General features: G+C 50.3%; 5 protein-coding genes across 5 annotated transcripts; 4 read left to right on the plus strand and 1 right to left on the minus strand.

Annotated features, from left to right (window-relative positions):
- Nucleotides 1–144: 144 nt before the first annotated feature.
- On the plus strand, nt 145–1590 carry FIBRA_01718 (uncharacterized protein; the record flags this gene model as incomplete). Its single annotated transcript, XM_012323590.1, has 1 exon — nt 145–1590. The coding sequence occupies one exon, from the start codon at nt 145–147 to the stop codon at nt 1588–1590; it is 1446 nt and encodes a 481-aa protein (XP_012178980.1).
- Nucleotides 1591–3033: 1443 nt separating this feature from the next.
- FIBRA_01719 (uncharacterized protein) lies at nt 3034–6260 on the plus strand (the record flags this gene model as incomplete). The annotated part of the gene is made up of 10 exons (XM_012323591.1): nt 3034–3168; nt 3234–3412; nt 3474–3537; nt 3597–3641; nt 3693–3737; nt 3795–3848; nt 3901–3951; nt 4007–4086; nt 4146–4581; nt 4632–6260. 10 exons carry the CDS (start codon nt 3034–3036, stop codon nt 6258–6260), a joined length of 2718 nt encoding a protein of 905 aa, XP_012178981.1.
- Nucleotides 6261–6674: 414 nt separating this feature from the next.
- Nucleotides 6675–9619, minus strand: FIBRA_01720 (uncharacterized protein; the record flags this gene model as incomplete). Its single annotated transcript, XM_012323592.1, has 7 exons — nt 6675–7535; nt 7591–7736; nt 7799–7808; nt 7869–8639; nt 8697–8852; nt 8904–9449; nt 9503–9619. 7 exons carry the CDS (start codon nt 9617–9619, stop codon nt 6675–6677), a joined length of 2607 nt encoding a protein of 868 aa, XP_012178982.1.
- An 812-nt stretch (nt 9620–10431) lies between these two features.
- Nucleotides 10432–14309, plus strand: FIBRA_01721 (uncharacterized protein; the record flags this gene model as incomplete). The annotated part of the gene is made up of 7 exons (XM_012323593.1): nt 10432–10569; nt 10635–10813; nt 10872–10935; nt 10995–11039; nt 11090–11242; nt 11296–11976; nt 12027–14309. The coding sequence occupies 7 exons, from the start codon at nt 10432–10434 to the stop codon at nt 14307–14309; spliced, it is 3543 nt and encodes a 1180-aa protein (XP_012178983.1).
- Nucleotides 14310–16825: 2516 nt separating this feature from the next.
- Nucleotides 16826–18448, plus strand: FIBRA_01722 (uncharacterized protein; the record flags this gene model as incomplete). Its single annotated transcript, XM_012323594.1, has 5 exons — nt 16826–16922; nt 16990–17060; nt 17111–17962; nt 17994–18268; nt 18340–18448. The coding sequence occupies 5 exons, from the start codon at nt 16826–16828 to the stop codon at nt 18446–18448; spliced, it is 1404 nt and encodes a 467-aa protein (XP_012178984.1).
- Nucleotides 18449–20431: the final 1983 nt, after the last annotated feature.

Here is a 20431-nt window from a genome sequence, read left to right on the forward strand (position 1 = left end):
CATCCTGACAAGCCCCGTCGTTTGGAACTTCTCGGTACCGCGCTTTTCACTCACTTTGAGCAATTTGGCGACATCGCGGACCTTGAAAGGTCGATTGCGGTAAAGGCCAACGCGGTTCAACTCACTTCCGACGACAGTCCTGACATGCATAGTCGTCTGGACACTCTCGGTAGATCGTTGTGGGTCCGCTTCGAACAGCTGGGAGACCTCTCAGACCTAAACGGGTCGATTTCGGCTAATGAAGATGCAGTGCGACTTACTCCGGAAGATCACCCTGACAAGTCTCACCATCTGGAAGTTCTCGGAAACTTGCTCTTAACCCGCTTCGAACGAGCGGGAGACCTTGCGGACCTTGACAGGTCGATTTTGGTCAAGGAGGACGCTGTGCGGCTCACCCCTGGGGACCATCCTGAGAGGTCTAATCGTCTGACCAAACTCGGCAAATCTTATTGGACCCGCTACGACCGACAGGAAAACCTCGCCGATCTTACGACGTCAATTTTTGCACAGGAAGCTTCAGTTCAACTCACTCCAGATGATCACCCTGACAAGCCTGAGCGTTTGTCAATTCTTGGCAACTTGTTCTTGACCCGCTTCCAGCAAGTGGGGGATCTCGAGGACCTTCATAAGTCGGTCTTGATGAAGGAGGAGGCGGTGGGGCTCTCTCCAGAGGGCCATGTTGGTAGGCCTGGCTATCAGTTCAACCTCGGTGTCTCTTTGTCCGCCCGCTTTAAGCAGCTGGGTGACGCTGCAGACATCGACAAGTCAATTTTGATGCAGGAAGACGCACTACAGCATACGTCGGATGATCATCCTGACCGGCCTAAATTTTTGGATGACCTCGGAGAAATGTACTATACTCGCTTCGAGAAGCTGGACAACCCCCCCGCGGATATTCACGCTTCGGTTTCGGCGAGGGAAGACGCAGTACGCCTTACTTCCGACGACCACCCTAGCAAGTCGGGCTATCTCTACAACCTCAGCATATCATTATGGTCCCGCTTTAAGCGACTTGGAGATATCGCGGACATTGAGAGGTCGATTTCGGTAGAGGAAGAGACAATACGTCTCACCCCCGAGGGCCATGCTGACAAGCACAGGAACTTGAGCAACCTCAGCTTGTCCTTTCACGCCCGCTTTGAGCGACTAGGCGACCTCGCAGACCTCGACCGGTCGATTTCAGCGCAGGAGCATGCAGCACAGCTCACTCCAGATGACCATACCGAGAAGTTTAATCGCCTGGCTGTCCTCGGCGGGTTGCTGTGTGCCCGATTTGAGAAGCTTGGGAACGTGGCGGACATAGATAGGGCCGTTTCTGTGCGGGAGGATGCGGAGCGACTCACGCCGGACGATCATTCTGACAAACCTCAGCGCTTGGTCGAGCTCAGCGCACCGTTAATCACTCGCTTCGACAGGTTTGGCAATGTCGCGGACATCGACAGGGCGATTTCGTTGCAGGAAGACGCGGTGCGGCGCCTTCCCGATGGCGATCCTCACAAGCCTGAGATATTGAACGTACTCGCCGACTTGCTGTCGGCCCGTTTTGAGCGACTGGGAGTCCTTGCTGATCTGAGGAGGCCGGCTTCCTGAGGGGTATGAATCACCTCAGACAATCAGACTAGGCCTACAGGGCCGGGTGGGTAAGTTTGCCACTTCGTTCTTGAGCTGTGATTTTGCCACTGTTAATGGTGCGAGCTTGCATTTGTTATTACATGGTTGAGGTTCGCGTGTCCCGTACAACGATGTTTACGAAACCTGCATGGATTTGTTTATTATTATTTTACTGTATGATCTGATAAAGTTATTCTACATGAGCCTCGGAATGTCTTTTTACAATTGCGATCTCTCCCACCCTCCACCAGGTAGGTGCCCCTCGCTGCCCTGGATACTTCGATTGCCACTGCCTCAACTGCAACACGTCAAGTCTCTCGTTCTCGAGCCCCTACGTCCGCATGTAACAAGTCGTCACGACGGCGTGTCTGATATAATATTAGTACCGCTGATCACTAGAGGAGTCGGCAAGAACGCCTCCAGTGCCTCGGAACGTCATAATGTTCCGACACCTGAAAGCCTGAAGGCCTGACGCCCCAGTAGAGGCCAAACCTGACAGACAGCACACTGCCAGAACTACATGCGTACTAAGCCATACCACTGTGTATCGCCCCTAGAAGACAGATTCCTTTGCTCAAGTCGTCTGTCGCAATAGACCATCAACACACCATACACTGGCTAGTGTCCTGGAGACATTACAAAAGTGGACGTCCCTGAACAACAGTGAACGATGATCGCAAAGGCCGCAGTGCGCCGAGCGCAGAAACACAGCGCGATGGTCGACGCATCTATTGTCAGCGCTCGTTGCGCTATGCCGCCAGTCTGCCGAACCTGTGTACTGCTGGCAACAGCGCGCTCTCGAGGCCATCTTGTCTCGAGTTGCGACCATGCTCAACTGTTCTACTGATTGACATATCCGACAATCTGTAACAACATGGATTCAGACCCGCCATCGCAGCTCATGCGAGAGTACTATCATAGTTGGTCACACAGGCACATAGTAGCGCTCATTCATGACAGCTGATGAGTATCCCAATCCTATCCCTACTTATTTTACTCCTCCTAAGATCCTCAGGTCAACTCATTCGAGTATGAAATAGCGTATTTACTGGCACATCGCGCAAATCATACTCAACCGGGGAGCGCCTACCATGCAAGCTCTGTCCAGATGGTCAGACGATGGAAGCAGAATGCTTGTGTGCATGCAAACTGTATGGCATCCATCTTCTGATGACTGTGCCAGCCTAACTTAATTTCCTCGCCCGGCGCTATCTTCCTTTTGTGGGTTAATCCTGACATACCTCGATTCGCTTGTGCCAGCACGTCCTTCCGTAGCCTTCTCTTCCTGTTCTTCCGCATTGCTATTACGCCCTGTCTGTGTCCTTGTGAGCCCGTTTCCGAGACTTCACGCTATGCTAATGCATCGATATTGGACAGACCGCAATCTCAACTCGTTGGTGCCGCTAGTGTACTCGATGCACCATGGCTACTAGGTTGTCCGGCGTGTTCACAATCACGAATGCTTTCCATTCTAATAGAGTGGCAATGTTAAACGACAATGATGCAGAGCCATTGTTCTGCGTTGTGCCCTTGCTCGAGGTTTCCAAGGCGGAGCTGGTGCGATATTTTCTCGGAAGCGGGCCATAATGTATCGCCATACCGACATACATATCTTCATATAGTGGACGCTGATACCAAGCACTGCCGGTCGACATCAACTCAGAAACATGGGGTTCGAATCGAGGGGCTTTCCTCGTCCCTCATATGGCGTGGACCCACAAGTGGTGGTTGGATCGAGTAGCGAGTGCTGGTGGTTTATTGAGAGAGTGGCAGGAGCGAGGTCGAAACCAGATACCTATTTGTATGCTTCGTATTTTCAGGCTATCGGTGAATCATCATTGATGTAGAGATGTATCTAACAGTATCCGGCATAACGAGAGAAGAGAGCTTTGCTGGCGTCTCGATGACGGGTCACCAAAGACTCCGGTGAGACATGTGCTTTCAGCGCACCCTCCTACCGGCACAACTGACATTCCCTGAACCAGATAGAGCTTCTAGACGACCCCGGACACCCTCGAAACATATGGCAGGTACGTTGCTATATGTTTTCTGCGCTCGTAAGGCTCATATTCTTCTAACAGATTGTGCCACATGTTGATTTCGATTCGGATAGTAACACAAGTAGTGTAAGCGGATCTCGTGAAATAACTTGAATTTTTAATTTATTAACAATGCCATCCAAGCCGTCACAGATGCCATTAGTGGATTCCAATCCTGTCGTTGACGCAACCATAGACGTGCGGCTACTCATATTCTAAGCATTTACCACTCAATCTGATGTTAGTTAAGCATAATGCATCCGTGCTGCCCGCAATGGACATCCTCAAGTGTTTATCTGAGGTTTGCCATCAATTTACTTCACACAATTAAGTTGAGGTTCACGACAACTTAACAGACGACTCGTGTGCATCTCCCTCATCATCTTGAGCTGCTGAATCAGCTCACAGACGCAACAGGGGCCGTTCCATCACCGAAGTGAGTATTCCTCCTTGTGAGGAAATCCTGCTGTGGTTCACCGATTGTCGCTACACTAGAATGCAACCCCGCCTCTTCGCGCTCATTATTGGAATCGACAAGCACAAAGCCACATCTATCACAAACCTGTCGGGCGCAGCTCGTGACGCTGATACAGTCCGAGATTATCTGCAGGAACAGCTTGGGGTTCCAAGTTTCCAAATCCGGAATCTCCGCGACGGCCAGGCTACGCGAGCTGCGATCCTTCGCGGGATTCATGGGTTCTTGGATGACGAGCGCATTCGGAAAGGAGATCCCATCCTGATATACTATGCTGGACATTGTGCAACGTCTGTCGCTCCTACAGACTGGGACACCGCAGGGGCCGAGATCCAACTCCTGGTGCCGTATGACCAGTCAGACAATGGCCAAAAGGGCTGCAAAGTCCACGGAATCCCAAATCGCACGTTAGGCGCTCTGCTCGTACGGCTCGCCGCAAATAAGGGTGATAACATTGTTCGTTCATCTCTCACCTCATTGCAGTCCGCCTACTGATTTTGCATCAGTGCGTTGTCTTAGATTGCTGCCATTCCGGGGCCGGTACACGTGAGCATGGCGGCGAGTCTGCCCATGTATATGGACGTATCGAGGTCGAAGCAATCCCCTCTGACCTGGATGAAGATTTATGGAATAGTCTCCAACCAGAAGAGCGTGAAACGGCAGCCGCTACTAGCTTTTCCTATGATGACACTGGCTTCCGATGTCATGTACTTCTTGCTTCACCTAGCGCAGAAGATCCTGCTAGGGAGACAAGCGAAAGCGGGCTCTTCACGAGAACACCCATCGATGCCCCTGTGAAAGATGAAGCACATGGACTCAAGTACACAGGTGTCGTTCAACGGATGGCTCGTTTGCCTGCCGAAGTCCAATCGTTTCGTGCAGACAAAGTTCGTGATATCTCAATCGTCGAGCCTCGCCGTGCGCTTTGTGCCGAGTCGGAGAAAAGTGACACTGTATCAGTCAACGATGTGGTGCACGGTAAGACACAGCGGGAGAAGCAGAGGAGAGTAGAGGAACGAGAGATATACACCCCGGTTCTCAACCAATCCGTGGACATTGCAGATATGGTCAGATCGATCTCTATCCGGGACGATGAGGTGAAATCAACTCCTGAAAGCAACCTCGACAAGTGTTCTCATCTGGATAATCTTGGGCATAAGTTTTTTAGCCGCTTCGAGCGGCTGGGAAACATCGAAGACATTTACCGTTCAATTTCGATTCACGAAGAGGCTGTACAGCTCTCCCCTGACGATGACCCCGGCAAGCCTATTCGTTTGAACAGGCTCGGATGCTCTTTGTTATGCCGCTTCGAGCGGCTGGACAATATCGAAGATATTCACCGTTCAATTTCGATTCACGAAGACGCTGTACAGCTTTCCCCTAGTGGAGACCCCGGCAAGCCTACTCGTTTGAACAGCCTTGGATGCTCTTTGCTATGCCGCTTCGAGCGACTAGGAAACCTCAGAGACATTCATCGCTCAATTTCAATGCACGAGGATGCCGTACAGCTCTCCCTTAACGGTGACCACGAAAAGCTTACTCGTTTGAACAGCCTCGGACTCTCTTTGTTTGCCCGTTTCAGTCGGCTCGATAATCTCAAGGACATTCACCGCTCGATTTTGATGCACGAAGATGTCATACAGCTCTCCCTTGACAGCGACCCTGATAAGCCATCTCGTTTAAATCACCTCGGATACTTGTTTTTAACCCGCTTCAAGCGACTGGGTAACCTAAAGGACATCCATCGCTCAATTTCACTGCGCGAACATGCCGTACAACTCTGTCTTAACAGCCATCCTAAAAAACCTCATTTTCTAAAAAAGCTCGGTGTCTCTTTGTTCGTTCGCTTTGAGGAACTGGGTAACCTTAAGGACATTCACTACTCAATCTCGATGCTAGAAGATGCCGTACGGCTCTCCCCTGACAGCGACTGTGACAAGCCTTCTCGTCTAAACTACCTCGAATACTTGCTTTTCAACCGCTTCAAGCGGCTAGGTAACCCTGCAGACATCCACTCTTCGATTTCGATGCATAAACACGCTCTGCAGCTCTCCCCTGGCAAGTCTGCTTATTTGGACGATCTCAACCGTTCGTTGTCGATCCGCTCTAAGCGGCTAGGTCGTCCGAGGAAGTGAGTTATCTGATGTGGAGACGTACTATAGCTCATTCCGGACGGCCAGCCTGTCAAGCTTGGTGTTTTGAGCAAGCTCGGCGCCTCGTTCCTCTCTCAACGAGTTTACCCCCGTAGATAATGCTACATTAAATTTTACATTGTATAGCTCGTACTGCACCTCTACGACATCCGCATATACTGTATTGAGTCCTACTGCATGATATAATGGGCTTTCGCTTCGTAGTTATCTATGCCGTTCTATACGACGACCCTCCAGCCTCAAAGTCCGAATCGAGGACGGACTAGCAATCCGCTACAGGCTTCACTATGAGAGACTCATCAAAAAAACATCCTGATACGGACTGAGGCATGACAATATATACCGCAAAGCAGAGTAAGCGATAGCAATCGTAGTTATCCTTGCTCGTCTCATGGCTCATTGCCTTTGAGCCTCGGCAGCAAATTGTTTAGCTTTAGATCTGGTCTGCATCGGATGCTTGAGTCCTTCTGCTCTCATATTCCTCGCACCGAAAGTCTGATGCCCAGTGGGAGGATCTTGAAGGGGGTGTCGAATCGGTTCCGTCTTTCCCTCGTCTTTTCGTGTACCACCGTCTCGAATACCGCGTACTTTGAGATCGTCATCGGTAGGTTTGGGCCGTCGACTTTCGGTCGAATTTGTAGCCGTTTCACCTGCTTTAGTTGGCACTTTGATAACGCCCTCATCGAGGTCGGGAAGAGGGCCGATTAGGCATTGCACGCGACGCTGCCCAAGTTTTCCGAGAATCTTGATAAAGTCTATGGGGACCTCACCTGCAGCTGTGCTGCTAGGTATGTTCTGTGGATTCTTCTCGATATCTCCATAACGATCCACAATTCTTGTTCTAAGCACATTGACAGATTTTCCAAACTTGGCCAGGACAGGAGAAAGGGATCCCACCGCCTTTTCAAAAGTGTAATGATTTATCAGGGCAACTTGTCTCCGGGGTAGCGAATAGAAGATGTCGGCAGCAAAGGACCTCTGTTGACTATAATCATGAGGTGGTGGAGGAGCTTCGTCGACAGTTTTGATCCTCTTGTTGAACAAAAAGTAAACTGAAATCCACCACAGAGACTCGAAATCGTGAAGGGGGTTGTATCGAAACATGACTTCCACTGTTTCTAATGGAACCTGTGGCGATTCATCATCAGAGAGATCGTCCAAGAGATCGTCAGTCTTGATTTTCGCGTCGTTGGATTCTTGGACCAAGAAGAAATAATCCTGGTCATCGACCTCAATGGACATGAAGTCGGCTGTACCCTGACATGGCGTACAGTGTGTGAGCGAGATTGAAGGAAGGGGTAGAGATACTCACTGTCCGAATGTCATGAGAAGGACTAGATTCATCTAGTCGTTTGGCATACTCAAAATCCGCCAGCCTGACCTTCCCGTTCAACACGAGGATATTCCCTGTGCTTAAATCCCGATGAACCCAACCGGCTTCGTGCAGAAATCGCAACACTGACAGTAACACCAATATATGTCAGTACAGTTCGGTAGATTGTGCATCACGATAATTTTACCTAAAGCCGTCTGAGAGAGATAATCGAAAACTAGGCACAATGAAGTTTCTTGATGGAGCGCGGTGCATACCTCCTTGAAGACGATACGATAATGAACCCTGGGATGATACTGATAGTATCTGCGATGCTGGACAGCTTCAGACAACCCGTCGTGACCGCGATGGTGTCCCGCATCACCCTTCGGCGCAGTATTGGATCCATGTTTGACACCTGAGAGGCGTGATCCTTGTTTTCTACCCGATCCCGATGGCATATCGGAAGGACAGCTGCTTTGGCCCGCATCATGGGACATCGCCTGCGCCAGAGTCACAAAATGAGTCCGCAAGAGGAACTGGCCATCTTTCAGTGAGACCTCCTTGCCCCTCGTCAGCAAGTCTCGCGTATGATCGACAATACCACTCTTCGTTTGTACATCGCCGTGGCAGACGACTGTCAGAATATGGTCATCGAGCACTTTCCGACCCTCTTCACTAATGTCAGCTTCTCGAATCATCCTAATTGTTGTCCCCTCTCGTAGTCGATCAGCGTCGACCCAACAGTCCTTCAGTACGAGAGGCTCCCCAGACTCCCTGCCATCTTTGAGCCTTTTTGCTTCCCAGACTCGCGTACCCCGCCCCTGCATAGACGCTGTTCCTATGAAGGAGATCAGGCGTGTTGTGCGAAAGATAGCCTCTGATCCATCCTTCGCGTGAACTGTAATATCGAATCGAGGCTTACAGTCGCCACCGAGCAGAGGTTTACCATTGCGGCCCATGACAGGTTTCATCGTTGGATCCCAGCCGGCTTCTTGTGGATCAGCGTTCAGGAATGCAAGTGCCAGATGAATCAAAGTTCTGTGATCCTGTGCACGCATTGTAAGTTTTTTGTCCCGACGTATCATTTAATTAATGTTATATACCATCAAGAAGTCAAATGCTTGTGTGACCATTACGTCGGTCCGGCTCACATACCACAACCGCATCTCAGAGTCTTCAACCGTCAACCCAAAAGTAAAGCGCCTTCGTGGATCTTCCCTCATACAGTGGTGCATCCCCCAAATCACCTTAGCCACTACCTGCGATAGGACATTTCAGCAGCTACAAACAAGTAGGTATATAACGCTCACATCATCTTTTGTCTCCTTTAGAGCGTATTTTTTATATTCCGCACACAATGCAATATCCTTCCAGTGCGGCTTCTTCCCTGGCCCACTAACACGAAAGTACCCATCAGGGCGTGAGGTAGAATTCCAGTGAGCTGACACAGGTGATATATATGGAGAGTTTTGAAAGACTAGATTGCATTTAAAGCCAGGGTCTTCATCCTTCGCGGCGTCTCCGATAGCCTTCATCAAGTTTTCTAGAGGCTTGAACGTGGGGTCCTCGTGCTTTGTCGATGCGCTAGGGAGGATCACAAAGTCCGTCCATCTTCCTGTCTCATCGTCTATAATCTTGTTGGGGCCTACAGTCAGCCGACTCAGAACCTTGTCGACCAGCGCATCGTCCTGAGAAAATATCCGTGGACAGACACTCTCGAAGAAGAATGGAACTGGAACCTCGGGAATCGCATTACCCAGATCGCCAATGACTGTTTGTCGACTGGTCGGAAGTGTTTCGCTCAAATGCGAGATATCACGAGTGGCCTTGTGGACAAAGGGCGTATCAGACAGATTCTCAAGAGGTTTATGAGACTTTGGCGAGTAACTGGCGTCTCACTTATTCTGACGAGACCGTCGAATACGACGTTTGGTATGGCTTCCTCATTGTTTATATAGCCCAGAGGAATGTGGCCCACAGACCGTACGTGTAGAGTATCAACTTGGCACTGCAACGAGGCAAACATCCACAAAAGTCTCACACCGAGTCAGACAGACCTAATCGAGGTGCTCTACAATTCTCTCTGCGGGCTCATTAAATGCATCCGCCCTTTTGTTCCCAGTTGGGCTGCGCCAGTGCGGCAAGATGATGACTGGCTAGAGAGCAGGAAGCGCCGAGTGGCTGTTGTGGCGCAACCGTGTAGTCTGCTTAGTCAGGATCGCGTCCTTGTCTGACGCGTCTCCAGCACGTGCTCATGAATCGACGACGACCGGTTTGCAGGCGTCTTGTATAGAACTTATTTGTGCTGGTTCCGCGGTATTGCTACAGCAGTTGACTTTGGTTACCTGATCATGAGAAATGTGGTATTCTGGTTTCTAAGTGACAACACTTGATGCTATTTCTGCCCGGTGCTTCTCTTATGCTTTTCCTATGACTGGGAGCTCAACTCAACTCGGTCGATACAAAATCATGGACATGTTTACGCACCGTGTTATTCGGGGAACGTCAAGCATGCTAGATTCAAATGGTCAAAAGATAGAAGCAGGTGCTCGTGTATACTTCGTGGTCTCCCTCTTCTGGCTACCGTATTATATCGCCGATGTCACTTTCCTATCATCTTGACATATCGTGACCACAATTGATCCGTCTATGTCCTTATGGAAGGGCGTCCGCTTTTGTCAGCTTTTCTCTCTGTTCTTCTCCGTTGCCATTGTGCCCCCGTCTGTGTCTATGTAAGTCGGCTTATAAGCTCCTATGCAGGGATAATGTGCTGACACGACCAGGTTGTAACTCTGTTCGACTTCGACTCGCTTAGGCTTCCGGTGTACTCAATGCACGATGGCAACCAAATTATCCGGCGTGTTTACAATCACGAATACCTTTCATTCCAATAGAGTGGCGATGGTGAACGATAATGATGCAGAACCTTTGTTCTGCATTGTTCCGCTACTGGATCAGGTGCCTAAAGCGGAACTGGTGCGACACTTTCTCTCAAGCGGTCCATAAGGCATCATGATATTAACATTCATACGGTCATGTAGTGGAGATTGATACCTGGTACTGCCGGTCGACATCAACTTCAAAACATGGGGTTTAAAGATCCACAGTTCGCGCGTCCCTCGCACGGTGTAGATCCCCAAGTAGTGGTTGCGTCGACCATCAAGTGGTGGTGGTTTATTGAGAGAGCGGAAGGAAGGGGATCCAAACCCGATACCTATATGTATGTTTAATATTTTCAGTCTTGTCATGGATCATTGATGTCGAGGTGTATTGGACAGTATCCGGCAATATGATAAAAGAGACTTGTGTTGGCATCTTAGTGACGAGAGACATGAGACTCCGGTGAGATGTGTGTATTCGCTGTATCTTCCGACCAGCGTAACTGATATCCTCGGAACCAGATAGACCTTTTATCCGACTCCGGGGATCGTCGAAACATTTGGGAGGTATGTTGCCATGTGTTCTCTGCGCTCGTGAGGCTCACATTATTTGACAGATCTTGCCGCATGCCGATCTCGAAACGGATGCTCGCACAAATAGCGAACAGCTTATCTGCGATGAATCAATTCCTCCTTCATCAACAGCCTTGTCTAAGTCATTATCTGACTCATTGGCGAATGTCAAACCCGCCATTGACGCAAATAGAGACGTAAGATTACCCACTTTTATGAGTATCTGTTATACAATCTGATCTTTGTCAAGATCAATGCGTCCATCTTATTAGCATTATACATCCTAAAGCATTTATCTGAGGTTGGCCATCAATCTATTATCTACCGTGGACTTGAGACTCATGGCCACTGGACAGATGACTCATGTTCATCTCTCTCATCATCTTCAACTTTTGGACCAGTTCGCACATGTAGCGGGGAATATTCCGTCGCCAAGGCGAGTATTACTCATTGTGAGGAAGCCCTACTCTACCTCACGAATCCTCACTGCGATAGACCACATCCGCGCCTCTTCGCGCTCATTATTGGAATTGACAAGTATAAATCGACATCTATCGCGGACCTATCGGGCGCGGTCCGTGATGCCGATGCAGTTCGAGATTACCTCCAAGAGCAGCTTGGGGTTCCAGAATCGCAGATCCGGAACCTCCGCGATAGTCGGGCTACGCGGTCTGCGATCCTCCGCGGATTTCATATATTCTTGGATGACGAGCGCATCCAGAAAGGAGATCCCATCCTGATATACTATGCTGGACATTATGCGACGTCTACCGGACCAGCGGACGGGGGAGCTGCAGAAACCAAGATCCAATCCTTGGTCCCGTACGATCTGTCTAGCCTTGGCCCCAAAAGTCGCAAAGTCCATGGAATCCCACATCGCACGTTGGACGCTCTGCTCATACAACTCGCAGCAGAAAAGGGTGACAACATTGTTCGTTCATCTCTCATCCCTTTGGAGGCTGTGGGCTGATTCTGTATTAGTGCGTCATCTCAGATTCCTGCCATTCCGGCTCTAGCACGTTTGCTGGTAATGGCGAGCCTACTCACCTGGATGGACGCATTGAGGTCGAGGCGATCCCCTCTGACCTAGATGAAGATATACTCAGTAGATTCCAACCCGAAGAGGTCGCAACGGCAACCGTCACAACTCTTTCCTGCAGTGGCCTTCGATGTCAAGTACTCCTTGTCACAGATGGTGCGCAACGGCATGCTATGGAGACGGGCAAAAGAGAGCGCTTCGCGAAGACACCGATCGATGCCGCTGTGGAAGATGAAATGCCCAAATTTCCAGACGCCGTCCAGCGGATGCCCAGCCTACATGCAGGAGTCCAGCCATCTCATCGAGAAACAGTCCGCGGCCTCCTAATCAAGGAGCAAAGGAGTACACGCGGTACGAAGTCAAAGACCGGCAACGCGAAAATAGACGAGGCGGCGCATGATAAGAGACAGCAGGAGGTCGATAGAGGGAGGCGAAGGGAAGGAGAACAGGAGATACTTGCCCCCGTACTCGACCAGGGTATCGACCTCGCTGACATGAACAGATTAATACTGATGCATGAGCATGCGGTCCGAACCACTCCAGACGGTGACCCCAACAAGCCTTTTCGTTTGAATAATCTCGGATGCTCATTGTTAACTCGCTTCATGCGACTGGGCAGTCTCGAAGACATTCGAAGGTCGATATCGATGCTGGAAGATGCCGTACGGCTTTCTCCTGATGGAGATCCTGAAAAGCCCTCTCGTTTGAGCAATCTTAAAAGCTCGCAGTCGGCCCTCGAACGGTTGGAAAATATTGACAGACCAATATCGAGGCGCAAAGGTGCTGTACGGCTGTCTCTGGGCGATGGCCCTGCTAAGCCTCATCGCTTGATGGAAACCCAGTCATCTCGCCCAGAAATAGTCCGTGATCTCTCAAATAACGAGCACAGAAGTACCAAACCAGAGCTTAGCGTTGAGGAAGGAAATGACATGGCGCATGATAAGAGACAGCGGAAGGCGAGGAGAGGGAAGCAGAGAGTGAAGGAACAGGATGTACTCGCTCCTGTCCTCGACCGGGGCATTGACCTCGCTGACATGAACAGATCAATCATGATGCAAGAGCATGCAGTCCGGTCCATTGTAGACGGTGACCCCAGCAAGCCTTTTCACTTGAACAATCTTGGGCGCTCGCTGTTGACTCGCTTCATGCGGTTGGGCAGCCTCGAGGACATTCACAGGTCAATATCGATGCTGGAAGATGCCATACGGCTTTCCCTTGATGGAGATCCCAACAAGCCTTCTCGTTTAGACAACCTGGGACGCTCGCAGTCGGCCCTCAAGCAGCTGGGAAATTTCAAGGACATTGACAGGGCGACATCAAGGCATAAATATGCTGTACGGCTGTCTCCTGACGGTGGTTCTGACAAGCCTCATCGCTCGATGCAAGTCCAATCATCTTATCTAGAAACAGGCTATGAGCCCTCAACCAACGAGCGAAAGAGTACTGAATCAGACAACAGCGACGAGGAAGGAAATACTGAATCGGAGAACAGCGACGAGGGAGGAAATACTGAATCAGAGAGCGACAGGGAAAGAAGTAGAGAATCAGATATCAGCGTCAAGGAAATAGAAGAGACGGCGCGGGGCAGGAGACAGCAGAAGGCGGGGAGAGGGAAGCAGAGAGCAGAGGAACAGGAGACGCTCGCCCCCGTGCTTGATCAGAGCATCGACCTTGCTGACATGAACAGATCAATAATGATGCAAGAACATGTAGTTCGGTCGACTTCCGACAATGATCGTAACAAGCTTGTTTGTTTGAACAATCTTGGACGCTCGTTGTTGACTCGCTTCATGCGGCTGGGCAGCCTCGAGGACATTCACAGGTCGATATCGATGCTGGAAGATGTTGTTCAGCTTTCTCCTGATGGTGACCCCAACAAGCCTTCTCGTTTGGACAATCTTGGGTGTTCACTATTGGCCCGCTTCGCGCGGCTGGGCAGCCTCGAGGATATTCACAAGTCGATATCGATGCACGAAGATGCTGTACAGCTTTCTTCTGACGAAGATCCCGACAAACCTTCTCGTTTAGACCATCTTGGATGTTCGTTATTGGCCCGCTTTGAGCGGCTGGGCAACCTCAAGGACATTCACAGGTCAATCTCAATGCACAAACATGCGGAAAGACTCACTCCCGACGACGATCCTCACAAGCTTATCTATTCGAACAATTTCAAACGCTCGTTGTCGATCCTCGAGGGCCATCAGAAACGTAGACAGAAGCGATAGTTTGGACACCATCGATAACTTGATTTACATTGAGCGACTGGGTGGCCTCGCTTATGTGAAAGAGTTCCTTGATGCGGAGACATAGCATGACTCCTTCCGGATGATCGTCCTACCAGGTCTAGTTGTTTGTATACTCATTACTTTGTTGAGCCATTTCCGCCCTCAATGACTCCACTCTTGTTGATAATCTTCAAAAATTCTATTCTATGACCGGGGTCTGTGTGCACCTCATACAGCATCTCTACGAAATACGCGCATGTTGATGTATATATGTATGTAATCCTAATGAATTCTTGTTTTGCAGTTCTATGCGCCGTTAAATATGACGACTGTCCAAATCTACGGGAGTACGAGGTACACTGCCTTTACATCACGCAGTATGGCTAGATAGCGGAAATCTGACTGCCAGCATCTTACCCACGAACAGGATGTGCCACAAAAACTTCTCCGAAATTGTCCATAATTTGTTGTCTATCGATTGCATGGTAATATATGTACTGGGCCATGACTTATCCAGTAGTGACTGATAGCATTACCATACACTAAGGATCAGCTCATAGCCTCCTTGTCTAACTTGCCTCAGTCATAGTGTGAGCAGATTGAACCAGATCCCTCAGCCCAGTCGATATTGACCATTCCAAGCCAAATGAATACAGCACGTCCTCTTCAAACGCTTGATATGGACACAAACTGGCTTACTCGGTGTTTCTGCCAGTCAGGGAGCTCTACTTTATCCCACTTGATAGGTTCTTACCGTCTTGATCATATTCGCGCCTCTTCGTGCTCAAAATTAGAACGAACAGGAATTCGCGCGCGCATACTGAGAACCTGCTATATGCTGTTCCTGAAGCCGATTCAGTGGGAGATTAGCTGCAGAGGCAGCTGTGGTTCCCAACCTCCCAGATGTAGAGTCTCTGCGATAATCGCTGGAAGACTACGTGAGCCGGGAACATCCATGGAATCAAAGTGTCCTTGAATGACCGGCGTAGTCTGGAAGAAGATCGCGTATCATTCTCCCAAACGACCGAACATATGGCCCTGCTCGCGCCTCCGTCCAAAGTTCTCAACTAGGTGTCCATCCGCGCTGGTTTGGCGTTAATACTGCGAAACATAACCCGCAGAAGTAACGAGGAACGATACAGCAGACGCTGTGTCCTCACCGCTTTGAGCTCTTTCTGTAGCCTCCGGTCCCTGACCCGCGAGATTTTAGGGCAACTCGTTTGGGTGTTCAATGTTGCACGACGAAGAGGATTGGACTTGCCAGGCAAATTTGGATTCGCGAACATCTGGCATGCACGCGACCGCTCGGGATCCGCCGGCGTCATCAAGATCTGGTTCATGTCCCGCCTGTGTGTGCAACTTCTGCTTCGACCGCCGTCTGCTACGCTTGGGCTGGCCGCACTGGAGCGCACAAAGGGCGAAGGACACGAGTTAGATCGCAAGAGACGTGGACTTCTGACGGTTTAACAAACCGGTGAGCGCGATCAAAGCCATTTTAGATGGGCCGATGCAGATTTATTGCAGCCGTGCGAGGTGCTTGAAGAGAGTGAGCCCAGGAAGTGTTGTGTGTGAAAGGAAGCTCGTGGCTACGGACTTGTGTATGCGCAATGATCAACGCGAAGGTCTGCCTAAGCCACTGGTATCAAGATCCGTCGTCCTCGCCGCAGCCGCTTGTGTCCAACTGTTCATGAGATATGTCCCAGGAGCACACATTCAACATTGTGTTGGGCGAAGAAATGGACCTCAGTGTTGCGAGAGTCTCGCCTTCTTGCGGTGACGACATGAAAACAGGTTCACAGGACATGGCTCAGACGGCGTCAAGACAATGAGGTGGTAGTTGCGGCTGCACCTTTTGGCTTGTGACATCGAGACACGACGAGAAACTGTGCAAGGTTGATATCCTCAGAAATAGTGAATGAGCATGTCAGGGGTACGCATGAAGGTCCGGAAGGAGTAGCATAGAACTTGCAGGTTGACTGTGGTCGGTTTTTACGTCGCAAGAGAGCTCGCGGTGGAGAGGGTCGATATGATGGCCCAAGGGCTGTGATGTTGCTGCTAAGCTTGCTCTGTTGATCGTGAGTACGCCCATCCTATTCCGGATTAGCCAAGATAGACCACCGATGGGCTTGCTTGCTTTACAGAACTCGTTTGTGCTAGCTTCGCGGCATTGCTGAAGCAGCCGAATTTGGGTACCTGGCCATGATAATTGATGTGTGTCGTGATTTTGGTGTTCCCCTTCTGGCTGCCGTATGACATGGCCTCTTGACCGGCAGCACTTTCCTGTCGTAGGCTCATCCTGATATGTCGTGACCACAATTGATCCGTCTATGTCCCCATGTCAGGGCGTCCGTTTTGACAGTTTTCCTCTCTCTCTGTTCTTCCCCATTGCCATTGTGCCCCCGTCGGAATTGATGTGAGTCGGTTTATAAGCTCCTGTGCTAGGATATGTGTTGAAACCACCAGGTTGTGACTGTGCGACGTCGACTCGCTTAGGTTTCCGGTGTACTCAATGCACGATGGCAACCAAGTTATCCGGCGTGTTCACAATCACGAATACTTTCCATTCCAATAGAGTGGCGATGATGAACGATAATGATGCAGAACCGTTGTTCTGTATCACCCCGCCACCTGAAGTTTCCAAAGCAGAATTGGTCTAGCGTTGATCCAAAATGTCGTTTAGTCCACGGAATCCCACATCGTTCGTTGGGCGCTCTGATCGCACAACTTGCAGCAGAGAAGGGAAATAACATTGTTCGTCCATCTCTCACTTCGCTGTAGTCGTTGTGCTGATTTTACATTAGTGCGTCATTGTAGATTACTGCCACTCCGATTCTAGCGCGCGCGCCGACGATGGCCAGCCTACGCACCTGGATGAATGCATTGAAGTTGAAGCAATCCCATCTGAACTCGATTTGGATCTATGGGGCAGTCTTCAACCAGAAGAGAGTACAGCCGCACTCGCTACTTATTTTCGTCACGGTGGCGTCCGATGCCATGTACTTCTCGTCGCAGGTGGCACGGAAGAGCGTGTTATGACGCAAAGAATCTGCGAGCTCTCAGTCAACGAGCAGACGAGTACATGCAGTACTGAGTCAGAAACCGATGAGGCGGGAAGAAACGATGTGGCGCATGGCGAGAGAGAGAGGAAGAAGCAGAGAGGAGAGGTGCAGGAGATACACACTCCGGGGCTTGACCAATCTACAGACGTTCCAGACACGGACAGATCGATTTTGATACTGGAAGATGCGGTCCAGTCCGCTGCCGATGATGACCCCAACCAGCTTTCTCGTTTGGACGCTCTTGGACGCTCGCTGTTGACCCACTTCGACCAGCTCGGCAACGCCGAGGACACTCACAGGTCGATTTCAATGCATGACGATGCTGCGCGACTGTGTCTTGAAGGAGACCCCAACAAGCCTACATATTTGAACAACCTCGGAAACTCTCTGCGCGCCTGCTTCCGTCGGCTGGGCGACGTCGAGGACATTCACAGGTCGATTTCAATACTCCAAGATGCTGTGCGACTGTCTCCCGATGGAGACCCCAACAAATCCACATATTTGAACAACCTCAGAAACTCTCTGTGTGCCTGCTTCCGTCGGATGGGCGACGTCGAGGACCTTCACAGGTCAATTTCAATGCTCGAAGATGCTGTGCGGCTGTGCTGACGATGATCCCAACAAGCCTGTGCATTTAAACAATCTCGGATACTCGCTGTGCACCCGCTTCGAGCAGACGAGCGACGTCGAGGACATTCACAGGTCCATTTTAATGCTCGAAGATGCTGTGCGGCTGTCTCCTGACGGCGATTCCGATAAGCTTTCTCGGCTGGACAGCCTCGCAAACTTGCTTCGTACTCGCTTCAAGCGGCTGGGCGACGTCGAGGATATTCACAGGTCTATTTCAATACTCGAACATGCTGTGCAGCTGTCTTCTGACGGAGACCCCAACAAACTTACGTATTTGAACAACCTCGAAACTCGCTGTGCACCTGCTTACAGTGGTTGGGAGACGTCGAGTACATGCATAGGTCGATTTCAATGCTCGAAAATGCCGTGCGCCTGTCTACCGACGACGATTCTGACAAGCCTCCTCGTTTGAATCCCCTTGGACACTCGCTGTGTACCCGCTTTGAGTGATTGGGCCAAGTCGAGGACATTCACATGTCGATTTAAATGCTAGAAGATGCTGTGCCACTGGCTCCTGACGGCGATCCCGAAATGCCTCTTTGTTTGAGCGGCCTTGGATACTCGCTGCATATGCGCTTCTGGCGGCTCGGTGACATCGAAAACATTCACAGGTCGATTTCGGTATATAAAGCTGCGGAAAGGCTCATTCCCGACGACCATCCTCACAAGCACGCATATTCGGCGAATGTCAGATATTCCTTGTCGATCCTCTAAAGACAGTCGGAGGCTCCTGAGGCGATTATTTCCACAGCGTAGATGAGTTGTTGATTTCATCGAGCAGCTAGCAGGCGTTGCTTATCCAAAGGAGTCTCCTGATACGGAGACAAGACATAGTTCATTCCAGATGGTCGTCCCGTCAGGCCTATATTAATGTGTATGATTTTGTATCTCATTCCTAAAATGCTTCTGCTTCGTCAATGGCTTACCACTATAGACAGTCACGTTATCTTTCTGTTGTACGACTGAGGTCTGTGTGTGCCCCATACTGCATATTTACGAAATGCCCATCGACTGTGTTTAATTCTACTGTATGATCTACTGAATTTCTCGCTTCGCAGTTCTATGTGCCGCCGCTCTATCTGCCTGTACTGCAACGATGCCCGAATCGAGGGGAGTAGACGATAGACCGATTTAACGAATCACTACGCAGCATATCACCTCGTCGGCCTGAGTTGCATTTCATTGTAAGCAATAGAGATGCATGTAAAAACCACAGTTCGATTCGTCTGGTCAATACGTCGCCTAAGACGTACCGCGCTGTTCACGCCGTCCAGCTACCACATTGCCCTTCTACCCATCCGGGCGTGAGGCAGGCAAGGAGAATCCGTATGAAGCGTACGCTTTTCGACCCGCATCAGGTTAGACTTCGCAGAGGATCGCCCGAGAGGCCACTTTTTAAGACGCCGACAAGGCTGATGACCCGTTGCGGCGCACACAACTCATCAAGGCTGAACGGAGAGGCTGGACCGGGTAGTTCTTATCACGTACTAGGTGTAAATTCTGGTCAGTCAATCATATGCAGATGAACACGATTGAAGTTCTGCATCGTGAGGTGCGGTCGTCGGAAAGAATTCACGAGACTATGGGCTGACAGTCCTCTCACCGGGCCATTGGTTGATCGACGTAGGACGGTGACCAGAGACCAGCGGCCTGTTCCTCGTTCTATGCATTCCCTTCACTGGCATCTAGCCCCAGTTTGGCCCTAAATATTCACGCAGTCTGCTGTTTCCACGTGCGCGCTGCACGCAGAGATATCGGACGTGTGTACACCTTGCACGACACCCGACGATGTTAGCGCTGTCGCCCAGACAGAGGTGTTAAAACATGGGTGCGATAAAAGCTATCTGGAAAGCCGTGATGCAGCCTCACTTCAGGAGCCTTGTCTCATCATCCCATAATGCAGCCCAGGATATCCTTCTGTTTGAGAACTCACTTTGATGGGTTCCGCATCTCATGGGTCTCCTTTGTATGGTACAAATGGTCAAACATAGGGCCTTACTGGTGCCTCCTTCTGAAATTATCAACCAAATTCCCATCTGGGCTGCTCTGGAGCGACCACGAATTATACGGCTAAGCGAACTGAACGATCTGATATTGTGCCTGGCAGAGGTTTCGAGGTTGTCCTACGTCAATTATTGCAATTGCGATTGAAACGACACGTCGGCTGATCATGAGGATATCGACAGTGTGGAGAGAAAGAAGTTGACAAGGGTCCACAAGTCCATAGTCTCCTCTTCAAGCTTTGCTTCGCCTATCCTGCCATACCACTCGCCGGTACTTGTTCGCTGTATTCAGGGAGTGTTTAGATTACAATATTAGTCGGACCCCACCCATAGCATCATCAATGGTGCTAACCTCGCATGCATGGAGTCCGCGGTAGCGTTGAGGTCTCACCGTGCATCAGGAGTTGAGGTGTATGCTGAACCACTGTTT

Source organism: Fibroporia radiculosa (genome assembly GCF_000313525.1).
Source record: "Fibroporia radiculosa TFFH 294 genomic supercontigs, scaffold837, whole genome shotgun sequence".
Classification (NCBI taxonomy): domain Eukaryota; kingdom Fungi; phylum Basidiomycota; class Agaricomycetes; order Polyporales; family Fibroporiaceae; genus Fibroporia; species Fibroporia radiculosa.